This window comes from Chelonoidis abingdonii, chromosome 1 (assembly GCF_003597395.2).
Source record: "Chelonoidis abingdonii isolate Lonesome George chromosome 1, CheloAbing_2.0, whole genome shotgun sequence".
Lineage (NCBI taxonomy): Eukaryota > Metazoa > Chordata > Testudines > Testudinidae > Chelonoidis > Chelonoidis abingdonii.
This window is the reverse complement of record NC_133769.1, coordinates 272381745-272398030: the sequence shown is the minus strand read 5'-3', so window position 1 is coordinate 272398030 and position 16286 is coordinate 272381745. Positions and strand designations below refer to the sequence as shown.

Here is a 16286-nt window from a genome sequence, read left to right as displayed (position 1 = left end):
GAGTTTTGCCCACATGCTCAGGGTTTAGCTGATCGCCATATTTGGGATCAGGAAGGAATTTTCCTCCAGGGAAGATTGGCAGAAGCCCTGAGGGTTTTTCGCCTTCCTCTGCAGTGTGGGGCACAGGTCACTTGCTGGAAGATTCTCTGCACCTTGAAGTCTTTAAACCATGATTTGAGGACTTCAGTGGCTCAGACATAGGTTTCATACAGGAGTGGGTGGGTGAGATTCTGTGGCCTGCGTTGTGCAGGATGTCAGACTAGATGATCATAATGGTCCCTTCTGATTCTATGATTCTATGAAATGCTCCTGTTTTTTATTTAAAGAATTGTGGGAAGGGCAGGGAAAGATTGTGGAAGCAGTAAATTTCCAGTATTGCTTATAATACTGCACATATTGTGTACAATGAGTGATTAACAAGCATATTTTACATATGACACAAACTCATTGGTTACAAAATTGTTGCTGAAATCAGAGTTCACAATAACAAATCAAATTATATCTGTCTAGGTACTTATTAGGTACTCATCACAACAGTATATGAGCACAACATGTTACAGTACATATACTATTCATAAGAATGAAAGGAAAAGGACATAAAAAAGAAAAAGCACTCATGGCTAATATGTGAGACAAATTGGAGTGTCTTAAAAATAAGGGGAGAGATTATTTAGGATGATACAAAGAGGTACACAATTAAACTGATGCAAAAGGCTCTTCTTTCAGTTTAAATAAGATTTGTTTTGTTTTAGTTTAAATTGACAAGGGACACTTTGAAGCTAAAAGAAAATAAACCATTCTGAAATAAGAGTGTCCACATAGGAGTTTAAAAAGTAATTTAAATTAAACCAGCACAATGTATGTGTGTAGACAAGGTCTCAGTATCTATTCATTCTGGTTTTAGTTTTTCTCCACCCAGAGCTGGCTCCATAACAAGAAGCAGTACAGCCTTGGTGCCAAGAGTTTCCATTGGCAGGCAGTTTGTGTGATGGAGTGACCTGAAGACTGGTGTTCAGATCATCTGCTACTGTAAATCAAATAGTCTGAAATCAACACAGAAGTCATTGAAAAATGCTAATTTATGCCAACAAAAAAAATCTGGCAACTTCTGATTCACATAGATGACGGTGGTGATTATTTTTCTTTAGTGATAGTCTAACTGTTTTTCTGTCTGCTTGGTGAAATCATTACATTCATCAGTAAAAGGTAAAGACATATCTCAGGAATCCTAATGTTATTGACGGAAACCTCCTACCTGAGAATAGGAAAATGCCAGTCCAGTGACAGAGAAGACCACTTCACCACATGTCATAATGAAGTATTGAGGGATCTGCCAAGCCATGTGAACTGTATTGGGTTGGATATCTTCAACATATCTGAGTGCTAGTGTGTTGTTGTTACACTGAAATAATGATAATGAAATTGTACATTAGAAAACAATGATGAAAATGCTGCATGTTTTCTAAAGATAAAAATATGCTATGAGAGTTTCATTAGGGAGCAACCCTCCCAACTATGTTAAAATATATGAACAATGTATAGAGAATTTTAAATTAGTGATCATTTTGTGACTGAGTCCATATTAAGACCTTGAAGCCCTGGGTATCTGACCAGGCTCTAGGTTTTTAAGTCTGTTAGGCAGAAACTAGAACCTCTATTAACTGATTCACCATAGCTATTTTGATTCAGAATGCAACCCATTACCTCCATTATTATTTTTGTAGTTTATTAAAACTACATTAGATAAAATATTCTAATATATGAGAAAGTCCATGTAGTTATTTTATATTTCATCAATTGCAGGTAATTTGTTCAATGGCAATTACACTACTTTTTAATTTTGTTTTAACACAAAAGTAATTCTGCATCTTTTAGCAGCACTGGCAACTTACCCCTTCAATTACAATAGTGTATGCACTGCCATATCCAAATGATATTGACTGATTTTTGCAAGTCAGTGAATTGTCTCCAACAACAACTATCTCTTTTCTGAAAAACAAAGAAGTTAATCTAAATAACTCTGGAATTAATTGTACTTACATAATAATACTATGAATTCCATGTACTTTTTCTGAGGACAAAGACTATTTTTTCTCTGGAAGTCTTTTGATTAAGATAAAGAAAATACTTACACGCCTCTTGTAAAGGATGTATAATTGGTGGCAGAAAAATTCATCACATCTTCAAGATGAGTACTACCCATTGTGATGTTGATGGTTGAAGCCAAATTGTTTATAAATCTTTACAAAACAAAAAGAATATAATACTTACTTATAAAACATGGCAACATAAGTAAAACTTACATAAAGCTAACCTTCTTTACATTATATACTGGCAATGCAACACATATTTGAAATTATTTTCCTCCTCATCTCATTTGAATAGATTTTGATCATTTTTAAATGACATTTTCTCTTCTCTTTAAAAATGTATAGCTGATGCAAGAAGCAAAACAGAATCCATCCCCTTTCCAGATGAGTCAATAAGTTAAAACCTGTTTTTTTCAGTAACAAATGAAGATTCAGATTGAAGATGCACAGGAAGCAGAAACAAGATATTGGACTATAAAGATGCCATTTTAACATGCAGCTGAAGTAAAGCAAATGTTTATTAATGATACCTGATTTGATTTTTTCCATCTTCTGACTTTGATGTAAGGCCATCAAGCAGCTGGTGGAAAAGACAATTATCATGAATAAGATATTTGTGTTGGTATCTTTGACATGCTATGATGCGCGCTATTATGTACCAAAATCCACTATCTCTTACTTCAGATTAAGACTCCAAGGGTAGATCCACAGAATTAGGCCAGTGTCTAACTACTACTTTTGGTGCCTAAATACAAAACGTAAATCCTCATTAACTCAGCTGCCATCTAACTCTGTAAGCAACTAAATTTCCACTGGTAAAGTCCCCATGGCACCCAATTTTCTGCTGGTGAGGACGTGCTAAGACACCTTAATCCTACTGTTCAGCTAACACCTCAGTCCCAATCGGATCCCCCACATATCTCACCTATGGGGCCTGATTTGGTAGTCATTCTCAAAGGCTGTCTACCAGGTTGAACCCCAAACAAAACAGAAGAGGAGGTGATGCCAGTACTTCCCTTACACTTAATAAAGCAGGATATGGGAGAGACCCAGGTTCAAATCCCCACTATGCCTGAGCTGGAGCAAGGACTGAACACAGGACTCCTACCTCACTGCCCTAACCACTGGGCTGTACAGTATTTTGGGATGGGCCTCTCTCAACCTCTCCTGTTGAAGCCATTCCACTTTGTATGAAATATTTAAATATTAATTGGGCCAGAGAGAGAGAGAGTAACATTGACTCTCTAGGGCACTCACTTATGAGACCCAGATTCCAATCCCTACTCCGATGACTAAGAATTTCATAAAAAGTGGAACAGCTTCAAGAAACGAGTATAGTCTATAGCTCAGTGGTTGGGGGCACTCACATGGAACATAAGGGAGTTACATTCAAATACATGCTCCAGCCCACGCAGAGAGAGAGAGAGAGAGAACTGAACCATGGGCTTCCACATTCTGGGTGAGTGGTCTAACTACTGGGCTTAAAAGTGGCACTATTGCCTCCTAATTTTTATTTATTTATTTTGTGAAAAAGGACTGACTTAAGCACCTAAATTGAGGAGATGGTTCATGGCTGTGAATCCGTAGCAGAGGGAGGTGCCTTCTGCGAGTCCAGAGATGGGCAACTATCTCTGGCATTTCCTATTGATTAGCTTGGGAAACCCCCCCACCCCCAGCCCAATCAGCTTGCTGACTTTTGTGAATCCCTTTCTTAGAGTCTTACTTTCCCTATGCACTGGATAGGGAGATGTGCTGCTTAACTCAGAGCTGTGGATTCCACGAGGTGACAGGGCACCTCAATTCTAGGTGCTGTATCATTGAGGCCTGGTCAACACTGAAAATTTAGATCAACATAGCTATGTCACTCAGGAGTGTGAAAAATTCATATCCCTGCACGCCATAGCTATTCCAATCTAACCCCTGGGGTAGATGTGAGCAAGTCAACAGAAGAATGTTTCTACCAAGCTCACTACCACTGATCAAGGAGGTAGATTATCTATGCCAATGGAAAAGCCCATGCCATCACTGTAGGAAACATCTATACTACAGTGTTACAGCAGCATAGCTACAGTATCATAGCTGTGCTGCAACAGCACTAAGTCCCTTTTGTGGACCTACCCCCAAGTCTCCTCTTTAGAGTTTTGTTAATACATGTGATTGTTGTGAAGCATGAAACTAAAACCATCCATTTAAAATTATTTATGTTTATCCAGAAATGTTTAAACTATATATTAAATTACATTAAACTTCACTTGAAATTAAAACTCTCCATTTAAGCAGATTGGAAGGATATACTAACTAGGAATTAAACGAGCTTACCAATTCAGTTTGGATGCCACCAGTATTTTTTAGTATAAGAGTATGACGTTCTTTTTCCAGAAAATTAAGAGGCTGATTTAAGATTTGATTTCCATAGGCTATATTCATTCCTCTTAAGCTAGTAGTGTCGAATGTCATATAGTCTGTCTATAAAAAAAATAAAAATAAAGAACATTTGCTATGTATATTCACATAACTGTGATTCTGTCTATGCATTTATCAGGACCCTGCTGACTCAAGAATTCTGAAATTTATTAGGTATGCTGCACATGGTCTCTGGTACTTCATACATGTCTCATAAATCCCACTGAAGATTTTTGTTGTTTTCTGCATCTAAACCACTTTAATCATTTTGTCCATAAATGGTTTTGGTTCATTTCTTCACACAGACCTCTCCACCCCCACACAATCCCATTTTGGGTTGAGACCCCCACGGTTACAATACCATGAAATTTCAGACTTAAATATCTGCAATCATTAAATTTATGATTTTTTAAATCCTGTGACAATGAAATTAACCAAAATGGACCATGAATTTGGTAGGGCCCTACTCATAAGAGTGTGGGAAAAGAAGTACCTCTGCATTGCTAAACCTCCCTAAGAACTGGTACTGGTTAACATCCTTGTTGACAGTCTCAGCAGACAATCCAAAGACTGAATCGTATGGAGGCTGCACTATCCTTGAATGCCGCCTCCAGAACAAGGTTGAGGCACATTGGCACTGCCATGTGGAAAATCCTGTATTGTCTCTGTTGATGCTGTACCTGTACCATGGTTAAACAGAGGATTTCACTCCTGTGTATCAATTTAACATCTGGTGGGAGCAACAAATTTACTTAGAGAGAAAATTAACAGCACTTCCACATATTGCTGTGAATGAAACTCTTGGTACTCTGAAGTCTGGGTGAAGGAAGAAATGAACCAATCATGTGAATTTCAACACTGGGGGGTTGCTGTGGGGGATATTGTGATGCTGCCTTCAGAGCTGGGCAGCCAGAAGGCATCTGCAGGCGGGCACCCAGCTCCTGAAGGCAACACCACCTCCAACAGCAGAGCAGAAGGAAGGATGGCAATACCATACCAGTGACACGCACTTCTGCCCTGCTTTCAGAGCTGAATTCCCAGCCAGCAACCATGGAACTTCCTGCATCTGGAAAAGGTGCCCGGAGATGAATCTGAGATGAAGCCTAGGGAGTGGCCCATGCAGAGGAAGAGGAAGTCCTGTCCTTCCCTAGCCCCTCCAGGACTAGCAGCAGGAGCTCAGCACTTGTGAATTAAAGAATCCTTGTGCAGGCTATGTGTGTGTGTGTAGGGAGGGGGAGGGTTTGACCATGGCACCCCCCTGACCATGGTGCCCTGCACAGTAGCCCACTTGTCCACCTGTAAGGCCAGCACTCTCCCAGCCCCCCATACCATGCTACCTCATTTCTGCACTGCTGCTGGCATCGCCACTTCCTTCAGAGCTGGGCTCCCGGTCAGCAGCCACCACTCTCTGGCGGCTTAACTCTGTGAAATCTGGTCTCCCCTACAATAGCCAGATTTCACAGAGGAGACCAAATTTCAGAGTCTGTGACGTGTTTTTCATGGCTGTGAATTTGATAGGGCCCTAACTATGAGTATGTAAAGTACAATGGGCCCTGACTTCAACTGAAGGCCCACGGTGCTACTGTAATAGAAATTAATATTAGTAATGCAGACGGATATTTGTCAGCTAGAACTGGACTGAGATGACAAACTAATTTCACAAAGACCAACTATGAGCCAGCAGATGGTAATAACTTTTTTTCACCACAGACTTATCCTGAACTGGATTTGAACTGATACTCTACAGATGGAAGACTATCCATCCCACTGCTAAACCTTAAAATCACCCAGTCCCTCCAGAAGCATTATTTCATAGATATCACTTATACAGAAGTGAAAAATTGACCTAAGTTAGGGTGTGGAGTGAGTTCCCCTTTCTCCAGGAAAGAAATAGACTGTTTGATGACAAGAAGAGCAAGATGATCTGAAAACATAAAACTAAATCCTGATAACTCTCACCAACTTCTCATGCTAATAAACTTTTTTGGTCCTCTATTTAGCAGGAAAGGAGGGATAATGGCAGATGACATCAAAAAGCTGAGGTGTTTAGCATCTATTTTGCTTCAGTCTTCACTGAAAAGGTTAATGGTGACCAGATATTTAACACAATTAATATTACCATCAGGGAAGGAATACAAGCCAAAATAGGGAAAGAATAGGTTAAAGAATATTTAGATAAGTTAGACGTATTCAGTTCACCAGGGCCTGATGAAATTCAACCTAAGGTACTTAAGGAACTAACTAAAGTAATCTCAGAACCATTAGTCAGTATCTTGGAGAACTCATGGAGGATGATAGGTGAGGTCCCAGAGGACCAGAAAAGGGAAAATATAGTACCTATCATTAAAAAGGGTACCAGGGCTGCACAGAGGTTTTGAGGGGTCCAGGGCAAAATCTGAAACTGAGGCCCCCACCCTTCCAAAAAATTTGCAGCCATAGAAATCATTAAACCAAGGGTGCAAAAACACTGAAGGGAGGCCAGTGTGGAAGGGGGAGTTGGAGAGCAAGCCTGTCCTGCACTCACCCTGCAGCAGCAGCAGCTCCTGTCCTGTGGGGATGGGCTCAGCTCCCTGCACCAGGCATTGCAATCTGAAGCATGGCACTGCAGTACCACTCAAGTTTGGCCCAGCCAACCCTCTGTCATAAGGGAGGGGTGGCTGGGCCAGGGCCGCCCAGAGGATTCCGGGGGTCTGGGGTCTTCGGCGGCGGGGAGCCCCTGCTTTGGTGGTAATTCGATGGTGGGGGGACCCTTCCGTTCTGGGACCCGCCGCTGAAGTGCCCCGAAGACTCGCAGCGGGGGCCCCCACTGCCGAATTGCCACCGCAGCAGGACTCGCCGCCGAAGCGAACCGCATCTTTGGTGGTAATTCGGTGGCAGGGGGCCCCGCCACGGGTCCTTGGGGCACTTTGGCAGCATGTCCCGGAATGGAAGGGCCCCCCGCCACCGAATTACCACCAAAGACCGAGTCGCACTTCAGCGGCGGTAATTCGCCAGCAGGGGGGTCCTTCTGCCCCGGAGCGGAAGGATTCTCCGCCAGCGAAGACTGGGAGCAGAAGAAGCTCTGGGGGCCCGGGACCCGCAAGAGTTTTCCGGGCCCCCCAGAGCGAGAGAAGGACCCCCCTCCAAGGGTCCCAAAAAACTCTCCTGGGAGCCCTTGCAGGACCTGGGGCAAATTGCCCCTTTTGCCCCCCTCTGGGTGGCCCTGGGCTGGGCATAAACTGAGTGGAACTGTGACCCTGTGCACCAGGTTGCAAAACCACTTGGTTTGGGGGCCCTTCTTCAGGAGGGGGCTTAGGGCAAACTGGTTCTTTTGCCTGCCCCCACATGGGTGGCCCTTAAGGGGAACAAAGAAAACACAGGAATTATAGACCAGTCAGTCTAACTTCGATACTTGGAAAGATACTAAGACAAATTATTAAAAATCAACTTTGTAACCAACTAGAAGATAATAGGGTAATAAGTAATAGCCAATATATATTTGTCAAGACCAAATCATGTCAAACCAACCTAATTTCCTCATTTGACAGGTATACTGGATAGGTGAGAAGCAGTAGATGTGATATATCTTAATTTCAGTAAGGCTTCTGACATGGTCCCACATGTTATTCTTATAAGCAAACTAGAGAAATGTAGTTTAGATGAAATTACTATAAAATGGCTTCAAAACTGCTATAAAGACCACACTTAAGAGTAGTTACCAATGGTTTGTTGGAAGGTGTAGCTACTGGGTAAGTAAGCTGTTTTTTTACAAAATGATTAGTGACTTTTTTTTCCAAAATTTGTATTAAAAAGTTTTTAAGCATTGTTGAAATGGTTATCAATTTTTTCATTTACTAAAATGCACTTTTTCAGTATACAAAACATATTTAAAAAAAAACTTGTGAAAAATTTAGAAAATAAGTTTTACATTTTTTTACCAACTCTAATCATTACTCTTTCTTACCGCCATCAGGGATTCCACAGAAATATTTTCAACTCCAGGGCCAAAGTCAACTTTTGCAACATCTGTGCCTAAATTTATTACTTTGATTTGGGATTGCCCTTCTTTTGGGAAGTCTGGAAGAGTTTTCTTGGTGAAAAAGAGTGAAATAAATTAAACAGTAAATAATAAATATAATATAATTAATTTAATTAATTAATAGAATCACAATGACCTTATTACTTATGAAGAAAATTGACATTTGCATGACAAATACCTCTGATTAACACACATGGTGACAACATGTTTCCATGTGCTTCCTCATCCTTTATACTAGAAAGCCTAAGAAAAGGAACTCCTTTTTTCTCAGCAAGACTTCTACAACCCCATACACCTATTATCCATTTTCCTTCTGTGGTTTGCTGTCAACATCAGGACCCTTCGGGACTCAGGGTACAGGCATCAGGGGCTCCCAGGCTTTCTCACAGTCTACAACAGGCCATATTTCTAAATTCCCTTTCATCCTATCTTCTGTCCCATTTACAACAGGTGATGACTAACCAGGGTGTAACCATAAGTGGGACCCTCCAGCAGGAAGGTATCTGACCCTCTGTGTTCAGGCCAAGAAGAGAAACCGGGCTCCATTTTCACTTCCCAACCATTCTGACAAGAAGAAGCCATCATATTAGTGGATAAAATGGCCTTTGTACCTGTGTGCACTGAGATTTAGTAAAGCCATATGCATTTTCATTTCTTTCCCACAAGTACTACCCTACCTAGTTTTTAATGTTATCCTCTTTTCCATTGTCTGCATATATCACTATAAAAGATGCACTCTAGTCTTTTTTATAAATTTCTATAAGTAGCTAATCATTTTGGGTGAAGTTCATCCCTGGACACGAAGCCAGCATAGGGCTATTTAAGTCTCCCCCTCCTCTCAAACAGGACATAAAGAAAGATGGAACTACATTATTTACATTAGCTGATGATCTAATCCTTTAATCTTATCTTTAACAAGCAGTGTTGAAAGTAAAACTCACTGTATTCCAATGGATTCACACATTAAATCAACAGCATTTCACTCTTAGTTTGTGACATCACATAGCTCTGGGGTTGTGTCACACTTACCCTCCACTCAAAACAAATCAAGGTCAGATGTGCAAATATATTCTTCAACAAACCAAACAACCAAGTCTTCTGATTTTAAACTTTGAACTTCAATTAAAATTAAAAACCCATAACAAAGACAGATAAGCTGTCAAGGAACTCTTCTAGCTTATTATTTTATCATAGATCACATTATATTCTATGACACATATATACCGATACGTGCCTTTCCCTCTATTTTTTATAAAAACATTCTTGGTTAATTCGTATAGAAAGAAATGATTAATTGCCATGGTTTGGACCATTTGCACTCTCACCAAAATCTGTATAGTAATTAAAAAGCTAAATAGCAACATCATCATTTGGTTGTGTTCGGCTTAACTTACATCGATTTGCACTTGTACCAGTGCAGCAGCAACAAAAGCCAGAGATGCAAGAAACATACCAACTGCAATCTTCCTCAGGGGCCTAGTATAGCAACAAAAAAACATGAATTTTAGGAGTAGTATTAATCCAAAAATTCAGCTGTGAGTTTCCATTTCATTATGGAGAACATTAAGATGACCATTGATAGTATATTATTACCCTGTGAGTACTGATATGGTTACAGAAAATACCCTTTTAAGCCTTATATATCTCAGTGTTAGTTTCCAGTTACCCTTTAGGGAAATCTAGACTCCTTGAAATTACATCACTAGTCCATTTAATAATCTGTTGCTCAAGATCTATATGGCTCATTTCTATGATTAGCCATCATCTGAATAATTATTAGGTTTGCCTGGTTGACGTAAAAAGTCTGATTTACTCAGAAAGGGAACTTAACTCATTTAAGGCTGCAAAGAATAAAAAAATCTACAGAAGTGCATAGTTATGGCCTGTACAAAAGGAAGATTACTTATTATGTATATACTACTATGTTAAAATCTGAAAAGTACTGAACTAAAAAAAATTCAGAGAGATATGGTTTTTAGGTCTAATGACATTTTAAGAAATTATTAAATTTAGTACCATGGCAATAAAAGTCAGTCTAGGTAGTGGTGGTACCAGCGCTCCAAGCGCATGCCTGGTGTCGCAAACTGTGGTGGAGCAGCCTGCTGGTCCCTGCAAGGGCGCCACTCAGGCAGCCTTTGGCAGCATGTCTGCGGGAGGTCTGCCAGTCCTGCGAATTCAGTGGCAGGTACACCGAATCCACGGGACCAGCGGATCTCCTGCAGGCATGCCGCCAAATCCGTGGGACCGGGGACTTCCCACAGGCAAGCCACTGAAGGGTGCCTGACTGCTGTGCTTGGGGCAGCAAAAAAGCTACAGCCTCCCCTGAGTCTAGGGCAGGGATCGGCAACTTTTGAAGCAGCATGAGCCGAGGGATGTGCTGGCTGCCACTTCCTGATGTCCCCATTGGCCTGGAGCGGCAAACCGCAGCCAGTGGGAGCCATGATCGGCTGAACCTGCCAAAGGTTGCCGATCTCTGGTCTAGGGCAAACTATCTATTTATGGCATCAAATGATGGCTGTGGAGGGCCCATGTATGAAGGAGCTAAGTAAAATTTTCATTCCCAGTAAAGAACATGAAACATGTCTCTCTGATGTAATCAAAATCTTAGTGGGAAGAGGATGGGAGAGTCAGCAGGTTTGCAACAGGGGCAATTCACATTCTCAGGCCCGGCGCTTCCATTTAGGCGGCCTAGGCAATCGCCTAGGGTGCAAGGATTATTGGTGGGCGGCATTTTGCCAGAGGTGGCAGCAGGCGGCTCCAGTGGAGCTGCCGCAGTCGTGCCTGCGGAGGGTCCACTGGTTTGTGGCCCCGGTGGAGCTGCCGCAGGCATTCCTGCAGACAGTCGGCTGCTCCCACGGCTCTGATGGACCTCCCGCAGGCACCACTGCGGCAGCTCCACCGGAGCCGCGGACCAGTGGACCCTCCGCAGGCACGAACTGCAGCAGCTCCAGCAGAGCTGCAGGACCAGGCGCAGGGCGGCAAAATTGCCGTGCGCCTAGGGCGCTAAAACCCCTAGCGCCGGTCCTGCACATTCTCACAACAATTTTCATAAATGGATAAAAGCTAACTGTAATAAATGGGTCAGAAAAGAACAGTACACAGTCAGGAAATTTGATTTTTAAATTTCTCTATTTCTTTATTTGATACTAAATTTATCAATTATGCCATACATCAGTTGTGACTGTTTGTTGGGCACACTACAGTTGTAGTACTAGAAACGTGGGTTCTAGACTTATATAAAATCAATGAGGAAAGCAAGAGAATCAGAGGAAAAAAATCAGGAATATAATGTAAATACCCAAAACAGGGAACTTTAATTTGAAACCCTGTAAAAATAAATTAATTAATAAATTAAAAAATTCCAGTAACAAAATTCATATAACGTCTTTATAATGAATCACCCCTTCCTAAGACTCAGTTATGAGAGAGCATCTGGCTGAATTCTAGCCTAATTTTATGTCTTCCTGACACTGACTCTTAACCTAGAATGACTCCTAAAAATGGGAGATCTATTTTACAGTGTATAGAATTATCTAGATTTAGGGGGAAAGTTCTTTTTTCAGTTGAGTTAATGCAAATCAAGCTAACTTAACACACTTGAAAACCCTATTAAGCCAGCTTGATTGAGCTAACTCAGTGGAAAAAAGTACTCTTTTCTCTTAGTTGTTTCCGTCAATGAACCTTTTACATCTTTCCAAACTGCATTTCTATCCATGCTGTATTGCTAGTAACAGATGGTGCTACATGAAGGTATACATAGCAACACTCTCAGCTAAAGCTTGTGAGGAAATGGTTTTCCTGTTCCATTAAGATTTTTGAGAGTTCAAAAAGTTTTCCTGCCTTGGTTCTGGGCAAAAAGTTAAAATCTCAAAAATCCTCATGAACCAAAAAAATTTTTTTTTTACCATTTTGGGTCAATCAAAATATTCTGTTTTGATAATTTTTGTTTTGATTTTGCCCTTCTTTGCAACATTTTTTGCAAGTAGTCATTTTGATTCATAAAAATGAAAATTTTAACTTTGACACTCTAATTCCAACCTTTTTTTCTTAACTTTTACTTGAGTCAGGAAATTTGTTGAACCTGACCCTACTCTGCTAACTGTTTAGGTTTCACTGAACTGGCTTTTTTTTTACAAAAAAGTGATTAATCAAAATATTCCTGGCCAGCTCTACTCACAACGTAAAGTGCAGTCTAAAATCTACCAGAAAGTATATCTGGCTTCTCCCATTCTGAGGCAAAAAGATACTCTCACATGATAGGAGTAAGTATATGTCTATTTTTTATCATAGAAAACAGAAAGAAAGAATGGAAGAAGGAAGAAAGCAAGGGTGAAATCCTGGTTCTCTTGAAGTCAATTGCATTTATGGCATTGACTTCAAGGAGGGCAGGATTTCATCTCCACTCTGTAGTTTGCCCCCTGCAGCTGGGTTCACCTTTTCTTTGTTCTTAGAGCTGTATATAGGATTGCAACTAAGGGCATGGCTACACTTGCAGATGTAGAGCGCTTTGAGTTAAACCAGCCTTCGGAGAGCACAGTAAAGAAAGCAGCAGACCCCCCTGCTTCTCTCTCCCCCCTCGCCTCTCTCTCTCACACACAGCATTCCACAGTAATGGCTGCTTTGTCTCGGAGCAGATAAGCATGCCGGTTGTCATAAATGGAGCTTTGAAAGGGCATATCCACATTCCTGCAGCGATTCAAAAACAATGACAAGAGTGGCCATTTGACTTAAGGCGATTATGGGATGTTTCTGAAGGCCAATCAGAGCACAGTAATGCAACACCTCATTCACTGATGCCGGGCGTTGGAGCCAAAGCGCAGCAAATGTTATTCCACTCACCGAGGTAGTGTACCAGAAGTGCTCTAGCTGAGGAGTCAGAGCGCGCTACATGCCTTGCCAGTGTGGACGGATTGGGAGTTATGGCTCCCGGGGCTGCTTTAATGCGCTCTAACTCGCAAGTGTAGTCAAGCCCTAAGTGTTTCAGTAACATAAAATACTTTTTTATATTAACTCATTATTAATAGTTCTACATTTTGGATTTCCTTATCTTAGTGAAAGCTTGCTCTGTCACAATAATATCAACACATCACCTTAAGATAAATTATTAAAATGCACCTAAATATTAAATCAGGCATATGAATTAACTTACGTGAAATTGAAGTGGCATTTTTTAATTAAAGGATAAACCACAGCATCTACAATGGGGACCATAATAACAATCAGAATCGGGTTCACCGTCTGTTGAATGTAAAAATCCAGAAAAAGAAGTTAAGCACTTTCCAAAGTCTTTTTTAAAATAATGATTTAAAAAAACAGTCTTTGAGGAGTATTTAAAAATATCACAAATTTAGTTTAGTGTACCTGCATCTGGTCTGGCTGGATCTGAATAGCTCCCTAAGGAAATGAAAAGGTAAATATATTTTAATATTAGAAGACTGACAAAATGCATAAGAGCAAATGAAATGTCAATAATTCTTTAAAAGTTTAAGTTAAAATAACCTACAAAGTTTCCATCCATTGTTGTGGCTTGTAATGTCCATCTTGATCCCTTAATAAAACAAAGTCATAGTGAAATGCTACAATAAAGCAATCTGCTCTAGTTACTCCTGAATTTTTTTAGAAAGGGAAGAATAGAGCGGGTGAGGAATCAATAATAAAGGAAGACAAAAACTTTCCTTAGGGTTACTTTCTTCTCTGTCATTCTTTGACAAAGGTCTGATCCTGAACTACTAAAGGAAAATGTTGGACTTGCAAAGGGGTCTTTGGAGGGCAGCTTTATGGCTGTCTTTCATAGTGTCTGCACCCGGGGAATCCTCCCCCAGACAGAACTGGGGCTTTTAGAGGCCTTTTATGCTGCTCTGGTCTTTTTACCCAGGATGTAAGGGCTGGAACTAGGATGAGGATATTTAATATTTTAATATTATTTTAATATTTTTGCTGACATTGTGTCAATTTTGATTATTTTGTAATATATATGTTTGAAATATTAATTGATCATACACTTAAAACTTTACAAGAAGCAGCTAGTGTATAATAGGAGACAGAAATAAAATAACTTAATAGGTACAGTATATGAATAACTGTGTAATTCATAAGTACAATTTTTCATTACCAAAAATATAAATTCTGCCCACTGATTTCACAACATAATAACTGAATATAATTGTACATGTACTTGCAAAAATATTACACTTTTTTTCTACCTTACCTGCTGATCAAAAAGTGCCCAGAACATGGGGAGAGGAATATACAGGAAAAGTACCCTCAAGACCATCTTAGTTTGTGTAATAAGTCGTTTCTATAGTGAAGAACAGTGAAAATATATATATATATATATATAAAGATAAAGTTGGTAAAAATAGGTAAATTCAACAAAACTACAAGTTTTTATATATATAAAACATATATGTGTATATATATACTAAGACTATTACTATTCTTCATATTTTATTCATACTATTGCTATTCATATCATATTTTAATTCACATTAGAAACAAACATCCTGATCATGCAAGACTTAGACACATGCTAAACTTTACAGATTGTGAGTAGTGCTTTAGACTTCAATGGAATTATTTACAGTCCTTTAAAGTTAAGCACACGTGTAAGTCTTTGCACTACTGGGGCCTAAATTAAGGTGAAGATAAGAACATAAGAATGGCCGTATTAGGTCAGACCAAAGGTCCATCCAGCCCAGTATCCTGTCTACCAACAGTGGCCAATGCCAGGTGCCCCAGAAGGAGTGAATCTAATAGATAATGATCAAGTGGTCTCTCTCCTGCTGTCCACCACCACCCTCTGACAAACAGAGGCTAGGGACACCATTCCTTATCCATTCTGGCTAATAGTCAGTAATGGACTTAACCTCCATGAATTTATTCAGTGCTCTTTTAAACTCTGTTATAGTCCTAGTCTTCACAACCTCCTCAGGCAAGGAGTTCCACAAGTTGACTATGCACTGTGTGAAGAACTTCCTTTTATTTATTTTAAACCTACTGCCCATTAATTTCATTTGGTGGCCCCTAGTTCTTATATTATGGGAACAAGAAAATAACTTTTCCTTATTCACCTTCTCCACATCACTCATGGTTTTATATACCTCTATCATATCCCCCGTTAGTCTCCTCTTTTCCAAGCTGAAAAGTCCTAGCCTCTTTAATCTCTGCTCATATGGGACTCTCTGAACCTTTTCTAATGCCAGTATATCTTTTTTGAAATAAGGAGACCACATCTGTATGCAGTACGCAGTATTCAAGATGTGGGTGTACCATGGATTTATATAAGGGCAATAAGATATTTTCCACCTTATTCTCTATCCCCTTTTAATGATTCCTAACATCCTGTTTGCTTTTTTGACTGCCGCTCCACACTGCGTGGATGTCTTCAGAGAACTATTCACAATGATGCCAAGATCTTTTTCCTGATTAGTTGTAACTAAATTAGCCCCCCTCATATTGAATGTATAGGTGGGGTTATTTTTCCCAATGTGCATTACTTTACATTTATCCACATTAAATGCCATTTTGTTGCCCAATCACTTAGTTTTGTGAGATCTTTTTGAAGTTCTTCAGAGTCTGCTTTGGTCTTAACTATCTTGAGCAGTTTAGTATCATCTGCAAACTTTGCCACCTCACTGTTTACCCCTTTCTCCAGATCATTTATGAATAAGCTGAATAGGATTGGTCCGAGGACTGACCCTAGAGGAACACCACTAGTTACTCCTCTCCATTCTGAAAATTTACTATTTATTCCTACCCTTTGTTCCCTGTTTTTT

The 16286-nt window shown here is 40.1% G+C and overlaps 1 protein-coding gene across 1 annotated transcript in view; it reads right to left on the bottom strand.

Moving 5' to 3' along the window:
* Positions 1-16286, bottom strand: part of SLC15A1 (solute carrier family 15 member 1) — a 72780-nt gene that overhangs the window by 6633 nt on the left and 49861 nt on the right. The window contains exons 11-21 of the mRNA XM_075064695.1: positions 14720-14809; positions 14015-14059; positions 13873-13905; positions 13661-13749; positions 9906-9987; positions 8437-8562; positions 4410-4556; positions 2621-2670; positions 2133-2240; positions 1893-1989; positions 1256-1402 (exon numbers count right to left, since the gene is read on the bottom strand). Of these exons, the coding sequence (XP_074920796.1) occupies positions 1256-1402; positions 1893-1989; positions 2133-2240; positions 2621-2670; positions 4410-4556; positions 8437-8562; positions 9906-9987; positions 13661-13749; positions 13873-13905; positions 14015-14059; positions 14720-14809 (1014 nt within the window). The remainder of the gene's footprint in view (positions 1-1255; positions 1403-1892; positions 1990-2132; positions 2241-2620; positions 2671-4409; positions 4557-8436; positions 8563-9905; positions 9988-13660; positions 13750-13872; positions 13906-14014; positions 14060-14719; positions 14810-16286) is intronic.